Raw genomic sequence first — 9,226 nt, 5'->3', positions numbered from 1 at the left:
TAAAGAGCAGGAGGCAGATCAGAGGTGGTGGATTGGGAGCAGGACCCCGTCTGTTACGTCTTTGCCTTCGACGTTCCTCCTGAGCACGATTGAAATTTTCCATTAGATTGAAGTTATGGTCAACTCCAACTCGTACTCCCTGAACACCAGGCTGATGGAGAAAGGGATGGGCATTCTGCATGTTTTGAGGGCGAGCTGCACCCTCATAATATACAGCACCATACATTGGCATTTGAGCAGCGGATGGACAGGAGGAGGAGCTGGGGCAGGGACAGGAGGAGGGGTGATAGCCACCAAACCTGGAGGATAGATGGGGGCAGGGGCAGGGGCAGGAGCAGGAGAGGGTGATAGCCACCAAACCCTGGAGGATAGACAGGAGCAGGAGCAGGAGCAGGAGGAAAATAGCCAAAGCCTGGAGCAGGGGGGGTGGTGGTGGGTGATGAGCACGCCACTGACGATGCGCCTCATGACGCTCAATTGCATTCCGTGGAATTCCAGGAAATCTCTGCACAGGGATCTGAGCATGATTTAAATTTCCTAGCATATGAGGAATATTCTGAATAGGATGTGTCAGCAATGGTCAAAGTTTTCAATCAAAATACACATACCATATGGGGAGCATCTGGTGCTACAGGGGCATGGTCATTTTGCGGTAAACGTCGTGCAGGAGGCGAGCCAAGATTACGTTGATTTCTCTCAGCTTGACGCGCAACAGACTGGGCTCGTTGAGGGGAAGTGGGTGGAGTGGAAGGAAGCCTAAGAGAGAATTAATTAATTAGCAGGACTCCATCAAAATATAAATTATGTACGAACATGGCAGTATGTAGCAAAAAATCGAAAAAATGAGGCAAAATATAGCAATGGACAGGATAGAAACACCACTGCAGCAAAATTAGTGATGAAGACATGAGAAGCATTATACGCACATAGGTCGGAATCCAACAAAGTGGGTGTGTGGGTGGTCGAAGAAGTCTGCACCTCCCGAGGACAGGATCGCGTCAGGAAATCGACGTATGACAGTGCTGAAGACAACAAAAATGCTGTCCGAGATATTATCCCAGGGGATAGGAAGGCAACTGTGAGCAACTGCCAGATAGAACACCCAGCAGTCAGACTCAACGCAAAAAAGCGTCCCGCCAACCAAATCTCTGCACTGTAGTGCTATCAGAGGTCCCAGCAAAAGCTGATAGCAACCGGCAAACACCCGTAAAACAGGCAGCCAGGGAGGTAGGACTTGACACGGAGATGTCACAGGACAGTCTTTGACAACTGCAAAAGACGCCCGCAAGACTCCTCGCACGTTCGTCTTGTATACCCAATTTCCCCAGTTCTCCGTGGGATTCGGGCACAGAAACAAACAACAAACACACCACACGAACCTGCTCTCAAAAGGGTCCAGGGGGGGGTCCAAAGGGTCCAGGAGGGTCCAGGGGTCCAAGGGAGGTCCAAACACGGTCCAAAAGGTCCAAAATGCGGTCCAAAACAGCAGAAAAGCGAAAATCACTATATTTGTTGAATTTTTCAAGTTATTATTATATTTTTGTATTTAAATAAGTAAACCTTACCCCAGGAGGGGAATTTCACTACAAATTTACAAATAATCACTGGGGAGAGGATTTCAACAATGTAGTATGCGAGGAAATGTGAGGAAACAGATGATGGGGGAAAAGAGGTGTTTAGATGCGAGGGTTTCGAAACTCGTAGGGAAATGGAACTCCGAAAATGAAAAGCACGCGAAAATTCCTAAAAGGTCTGTAACCGAAACTGCCGACGCTGCCGACGCCATGTGGGCTACGCGAAAATGCCCAAATCCTCCCACATTCCCCCCCTCCCTTCTCCCTTACTTTTTAAGACGAGTCCAAGCCCGTTGTGCCTTCGGCACAGGAAGCAAGCAGAGCACTTCGTGCTCTGCTGGAGGCACCTTCAGTGCCTTGTCTCACTGTGTCTACATATTATTTAATTATAACAAATCAATAATTTCTTACATTATATAGTTTTGTTTTAGTTATGGGATGTTGCACAAACAGTTTGACTGAAGGTTACCTGGGACACTGGCTTGCATCCCGCTGGCCGAGGCACGAGGCCACGGGATCGCAAGCCAGTGTCCCAGGTAACCTTCAGTCAAACTGTTTGTGTCTTGCTACTGACTCATGCCTTTCCCCTCAATTCTCCCATCTCTCATCTCCCATCTCCTGTGTCCCATTGTCCCATTGTCCTGTGTCCTGTGTCCCGTGTCCCATGTCCTGTGTCCCATTGTCATGTCCTCCCATCTCCCATCCTCCCATTGTCCTCCCATTGTCTTGTCCTCCTGTAGTCCTGTCCTCTTGTCCTCCTCTTGTCCTCTCATCCTCTCATTGTCCTCCCATCCCCCTGTCATCCTCCCATCCTCCCATCTCCCTATTCACCCCATTTCTCCATTCTCCATCTTCCCATCCCATTCCCATGTTTACCCATTGCCCAATTTTCCCATCTTTATATTTTTGCATTTTCACACTTTCACATTTTCGCATTTTTCATATTTTTCTATTTGCTTGGTGTTCTTTTTCTATCCTATTGTGGCTACATTTTTATGTATACACAATTGCAGTACATATACATCATTGTTGTTGGAGCCACCTGCCAAATCAGTCAACCCTTACATATTAACGGACGAAGGTTTGCGCAAAATTCAAACTCCGCTTGACAGAACCACATGGCATTCCCTTTTTCAGCGCTCCAAGGGAGAAGGGATTCAAACAACCGACGCAAGCGACGCAATCGATACTGACGACGCCATGTGCGTTACGCGGAATACGCGTTTCACACGGTTTCCCCCATACCGTTCTCCCTTACTTTATAGACGAGTCCAAGCCCGTTGTGCCTTCGGCACAGGAAGCAAGCAGAGCACTTCGTGCTCTGCTGGAGGCACTGAAGGTGCCTTGTCTCACTGTGCCTACATATTATTTAGTTGTGTGAAATCAATCATTTCTTACATCTTACATTTTAAAAATATTATATAATTTTGTTTTAGTTATGGGATGTTGCACAAACAGTTTGACTGAAGGTTACCTGGGACACTGGTTTGCGATCCCGTGGCCTCGTGCCTCGGCCAGCGGGATGCAAGCCAGTGTCCCAGGTAACCTTCAGTCAAACTGTTTGTGTCTTGCTACTGACTCATGCCTTTCCCCTCAATTCTCCTATCTCTCATCTCCCATCTCCTGTGTCCTGTGTCCTGTTGTCTCGTGTCCCATGTCCCGTGTCCCGTGTCCCGTGTCCCATGTCCCGTGTCCCATGTCCCATCCTCTCATTGTCCTCCCATTGTCCTCCTGTCCTCCTGTCTTCCCATCCTCCTGTCATCCCATTCTCCCATTCTCCCATCCTCCCATTGTCCTCCCATTGTTCTCCCATCCTTCTGTTGTCCTCCTATTGTCCTCCTATCCTCTCATCTCCCCATTCACCCCATTTCTCCATTTTTCATCTTCCCATTCCCATGTTTACTCATTGCCCATTTTTCCCATCTTTATATTTTTGCATTTTCACACTTTCACATTTTCGCATTTTTCATATTTTTCTATTTGCTTGGTGTTCTTTTTCTATCCTATTGTGGCTACATTTTTATGTATACACAATTGCAGTACATATACATCATTGTTGTTGGAGCCACCTGCCAAATCAGTCAACCCTTACATACTAACGGACGAAGGTTTGCGCAAAATTCAAACTCCGCTTGACAGAACCACATGGCATTCCCTTTTTCAGCGCTCCAAGGGAGAAGGGATTCAAACAACCGATGCAAGCGACGCAACCGAAACTGCCGAAATACGCGGAATACGCGTCTCTCACGGTTTCCCCCATACCGTTCTCCCTTACTTTATAGACGAGTCCAAGCCCGTTGTGCCTTCGGCACAGGAAGCAAGCAGAGCATTTCATGCTCTGCTGGAGGCACCAAAGGTGCCTTGCCTCACTGTGTCTACATATTATTTAATTTTGTGAAATAAATAAATTCTTACATCTTACATTTAAAAAATATTATATAGTTTTGTTTTAGCTATGGGATGTTGCACAAAGAGTTTGACTGAAGGTTACCTGGGACACAGGCTTGCAATCCCGTGGCCTCGTGCCTCGGCCAGCGGGATGCAAGCCAGTGTCCCAGGTAACCTTCAGTCAAACTGTTTGTGTCATGCTATTGACTCATACACTTCCTCCCAATTATCTGATTTCCTATCTCCCATGTCCTGTGTCCCATGTCCCATGGTTCTGTGTCCCACTGTCCCACTGTCCTGTTGTCCTGTTGTCCTGTTGTTTGTCCTGTTGTCCCGTGTCCCATTGTCCTGTTGTCCTGTTGTCCCATGTCCTGTTGTCCCGTGTCCCACTGTCCCATTGTCCCATGTCCCATGTCCCATGTCCCATTGTCCCGTGTCCCGTGTCCCGTGTCCCGTGTCCCATTGTCTGTCCTCCTGTCTTCCATCCTCCCATTGTCCTCCCATTGTCCTCCCATCCTCTTGTCCTCTCATCCTCCTATTGTGTCCTCTTGTCCTCCTCTTGTCCTCCCATCCTCCCATTGTTCTCCCATCCTTCTGTTGTCCTCCTATTTTCCTCCCATCCTCCCATCCTCCCTATTCACCCTATTTTTCCATTCTCCATCTTCCCATTCCCCTGTTTACCCATTGCCAATTTTTCCCATCTTTATATTTTCGCAATTTTGCATTTTCACATTTTTGCATTTTGCATTTTGCATTTTTCACATTTTTCTACTTGCTTGGTGTTCTCTTTTCTCTTTTCCCCACAAAAATCCCAAAATCCCTTGTTGTCCTTCAATTTTTACTATTTATTATGTATTCAGTTACAGTACATATAAAATTCATTGTTGTTGTGCAAAATGGAGGCCCAGTGAGCACTTGCCAATCCCATTGTGGCTCAATTTTTACAAATTCCCACGTTTGGACAGTGAGCTCGTATAGTAAGGGACAACGGTTTTTTGCAAATTCAAACTCCGCTTGACAGAACCACATGGGATCCTCTTTTCAGCGACCTTACCGACGCAACCGAAACAACCGACACTGCCGGAATACGCGGAATACGCGTCTCTCACGGTTTCCCCCATACCATTCTCCCTTACTTTATAGACGAGTCCAAGCCCGTTGTGCCTTCGGCACAGGAAGCAAGCAGAGCATTTCATGCTCTGCTGGAGGCACCAAAGGTGCCTTGCCTCACTGTGTCTACATATTATTTAATTTTGTGAAATAAATAAATTCTTACATCTTACATTTAAAAAATATTATATAGTTTTGTTTTAGCTATGGGATGTTGCACAAAGAGTTTGACTGAAGGTTACCTGGGACACAGGCTTGCAATCCCGTGGCCTCGTGCCTCGGCCAGCGGGATGCAAGCCAGTGTCCCAGGTAACCTTCAGTCAAACTCTTTGTGTCATGCTATTGATTCATACACTTCCTCCCAATTATCTTGTCCCGTGTCCTGTTGTCCCGTGTCCTGTGTCCTGTTGTCCTGTTGTCCCATTGTCCTGTTGTCCCGTGTCCTGTGTCCTGTTGTCCTGTTGTCCCATTGTCCTGTTGTCCTGTTGTCCTGTTGTCCCATGTCCCATGTCCTGTGTCCCATTGTCCCATGTCTTGTTGTCCCGTTGTCCCATGTCCCATTGTCCTGTGTCCCATTGTCCCATGTCTTGTTGTCCCGTTGTCCCATGTCCCATTGTCCTGTGTCCCATTGTCCCATGTCTTGTTGTCCCGTTGTCCCATGTCCCATTGTCCTGTGTCCCATTGTCCCATGTCTTGTTGTCCCATTGTCCCATGTCCCATTGTCTTGTCCTCCCATCTCCCATCCTCCCATTGTCTTCTCATCCTCCCATTGTGTCCTCTTGTCCTCCTCTTGTCCTCCCATCCTCCCATCTCCCTATTCACCCCATTTCTCCATTCTCCATCTTCCCATTCCCCTGTTTACCCATTGCCAAATTTTCCCATCTTTATATTTTTGCAATTTTGCATTTTCACATTTTTGCATTTTGCATTTTTCACATTTTTCTACTTGCTTGGTGTTCTCTTTTCTCTTTTCCCCACAAAAATCCCAAAATCCCTTGTTGTCCTTCAATTTTTACTATTTATTATGTATTCACAGTTGCAGTACATATAAAATTCATTGTTGTTGTGCAAAATGAAGGGCCAGTGAGCACTTGCCAATCCCATTGTGGCTCAATTTTTACAAATTCCCACGTTTGGACAGTGAGCTCGTATAGTAAGGGACAACGGTTTTTTCAAATTCAAACTCCGCTTGACAGAACCACATGGGATCCTTTTTTCAGCGACCTTACCGACGCAACCGAAAACAACCGAAACAACCGACACCATGTGGGCTACGCGAAAATGCCCAAATCGTCCGTCCAAAAAGCGGTCCAAAAGCAGCAGAAAAGCGAAAATCACTATATTTTTTTGAATCTTTCAAGTTATTATTATATTTTTGTATTTAAATAAGTAAAGCTTACCCCAGGAGGGGAATTTCACTACAAATTTACAAATCACTGGGGAGAGGATACTTCAACAATTTCAACAATAGTATAGTGTGTGAGGAAACAGATGGTGGGGGGAAAGAGGTGTTTAGATTGCGAGGTTTCGAAACTCGTAGGGAAATGGAACTCCGAAAATGAAAAGCACGCGAAAATTCCTAAAAGGTCTGATAACCGACGCAACCGAAACAACCGACACTGCCGGAATACGCGGAATACGCGTCTCTCACGGTTTCCCCCATACCATTCTCCCTTACTTTATAGATAAGATAAGATTCTCCCTTACTTTTTAAGATTCATTTCAATCTACTTCAGGACACCAAATAACTAGTTCACATAAGTACCACGACGAAACTGGGGACATGGCACAATTCTCCCGCTCCATGCAGAGCAACCCTAAAAGTGATGTAAGGCTGGGTATGAATTCGGCGGGGACGAAGTAGATACGAGACGAGTGCAAAGGTAATTGAGACGAGTAGGAAAACGTTTGAGATGGTGACTTTCTGTGAGGCTTTTCAGTCGTGCTTGGAGCGGGGAATCAGCGTATGGGATTCTGCTCGATTTTTATGTAGGTATGAATGTACATGGGCGGTATATATACGTTTTCGAACACTTGACGAGGCCAGAATGAGCATAATGAGCAATATGGTGAAGGTAAAATGAAGCGGTCAAGGCAAGGGGATCGTGGAGTTTGAGCACAAGGTAAGATCGTAAAAGGAAATGAAAATGAAAATGCAAAAGACTGTATCCGCGTGACTCGGATGCGAAGAGTAACGGAGGCACGCCGTCTTCGTTTTGAAGCGTGATCGGTGCGTAGAGGATATGCGATCCTTACAGTGACATCGAGCATTTCCCGTGCTACACACTACTGCTAGTTGACACATGGACACGCTCCTGGAAGGCAATTGAAGTCATGGCAGTTACTGCGTCTGAGTCGTCCACGAGCTTAGCGTGATATTCTCGAACGGCAAGGATGAGACGTGGTCCCAGCACAAATAACTGCACAACCTCGAATATTAGAATAAACCCAACATAAATCTGGACTTTCAGGGAATATGGGTCCTATAAAAATGATGAACCGCGCTCGCATGCAGAGGTCAGTGACATATTGGCATACCGCTGGCATCGTCGATGAGTCATAACCGAGCTCGAAGCAAGAAGCAGCAAGAAAGCTAGCACGTTCTGAACGTCAGCGGTAGAAGAGAATGTCATTCATATTATAGGCTCACCTCGCAAAGTAGCCCACATGAGATTTCATCAACACCGTGAAACAGTCTCCGAGAATCCCTCCTGCCGATTGCCGTCGCAGTTCTCGGAAGTGTTTTACAGCAATCCAGACAGCGAGACACAGTGCGAGGACCTCCCATACAGTCCACAGTATCCAAATCATGGACGCCAGAGGCGCGAGATCTGCCTCAGAGTTCATAGTGCACTGATAGGTGCCGGAGAGAATGAGCTCCTCTGATATTCAATGAGCCTCATGCATTGAAGTCTTTCAATCGAAGCTTACCCCCTGAAATAGTATGGTTCGTTATTATTGCGCTCATCGCTATGTTCGCGATATTGACAACCAGGAAGACGACACCGAGAAGTATCAAGACCTTTCTGGATCGCTGGTACATGGCATGTAACCGAGTGATCATGATGACTTGTCTCGGTCAAGTCAGTATCATTGAGGTATTACAGCTGGTTCGCTCACCGTCCAGTATTACAGTGATGGTGTTATTTGTCCAATTTTGTGTGAAGTACACGATAAGGCCTAACAATTACAAGCCCAGTTAGTGATCAGTCACAGCCTCGCCGGAGGATCACACTCGAAACAAACTCACATCTATGGTAGTGAATGTATTGAACAAACAAGGTGGCCAAGAATCTCACTCACCCCTACATGGGAGTGCAGTTGATTAGACAGGAATAGCAGGTATTACTGCAGAATACTCACTACATCTGTGAGTGGGATTGTTGGAATATTGACTGTATGCCGCCAGTCAGAAAAAACAAACATGGTGAATATGAGACATACGCAGCATCTGGGTCCTGATTGTGAGAGATGACTGATTAGCACAACACCAATTGCTTATTTCTCCGAACATACACACTATATGACATTCCAAGATAGCGCGCCTGGGATGCTTTTGAATCAACACGACTTGCCAATCATTTTTATAACGCAAGCTACATACACTGATATAGAGAAAGTCACGAGGGACCAGCGTTGCCTCTGTCGCCAATTATTCGAAGTTAATGTTGTTGTTCTGACGTGGGGACTGTGCTCACCCAGATCAGTTCGACCTGTAAAACCTGTCTCAGCGATATGGCTGCTCCGGTAATGGCATCAGCCTACCTCTTTCCCGAATGTCAATGCTGGAAATACTACCATAGGGATATCAGCGGTTCCTGGATACTTATCTTGCTTACTCCAATCATACATCCCCCCAGCAAAGGCTGCAACTGCGAAATGCAGCCAAGGTTAAAACGACACATCACCATCATCATCCGACAGGCTCCACGTACCTGCAAAATAACTGAAAATCCTATTCGCATTGATGTCCGGCGACCAACTGGAATCATTTAAGACTATGGGCATATTGGCGGAGGATGGGTATGAGGAAGCAGCGAACTTGGTCGACGTATGGCGATGACATTCGTCCTAGTTATACCAAAATCCATACAACAGCACTGCACTCGACATTGCATCGCGCAGTCGATGCATCGCTTTGTCGCAGCCTCGTA

At 46.5% G+C, this 9,226-nt stretch overlaps 2 protein-coding genes across 2 annotated transcripts; both read right to left on the bottom strand.

Moving 5' to 3' along the window:
* Positions 1-4: 4 nt before the first annotated feature.
* Positions 5-908, bottom strand: EDB91DRAFT_1352947 (uncharacterized protein; the record flags this gene model as incomplete). The annotated part of the gene is made up of 4 exons (XM_041326167.1): positions 5-299; positions 361-556; positions 609-756; positions 814-908. The coding sequence occupies 4 exons, from the start codon at positions 906-908 to the stop codon at positions 103-105; spliced, it is 636 nt and encodes a 211-aa protein (XP_041168236.1). The 3' UTR covers positions 5-102.
* Positions 909-7,018: 6,110 nt separating this feature from the next.
* EDB91DRAFT_1311637 (uncharacterized protein) lies at positions 7,019-9,080 on the bottom strand (the record flags this gene model as incomplete). The annotated part of the gene is made up of 13 exons (XM_041325111.1): positions 7,019-7,555; positions 7,611-7,665; positions 7,723-7,954; positions 8,004-8,141; positions 8,193-8,252; positions 8,323-8,324; positions 8,376-8,377; positions 8,436-8,467; positions 8,593-8,642; positions 8,677-8,714; positions 8,771-8,785; positions 8,838-8,944; positions 9,008-9,080. 13 exons carry the CDS (start codon positions 9,078-9,080, stop codon positions 7,352-7,354), a joined length of 1,008 nt encoding a protein of 335 aa, XP_041168235.1. The 3' UTR covers positions 7,019-7,351.
* Between the last annotated feature and the right edge of the window lie 146 nt (positions 9,081-9,226).

The sequence above is a fragment of the Suillus paluster genome (assembly GCF_016628075.1).
Source record: "Suillus paluster strain FC165 chromosome Unknown EDB91scaffold_791, whole genome shotgun sequence".
NCBI lineage: Eukaryota > Fungi > Basidiomycota > Agaricomycetes > Boletales > Suillaceae > Suillus > Suillus paluster.
Note: the sequence above shows the minus strand (reverse complement) of the source record. Positions and strands in the feature narration are given on the sequence as shown.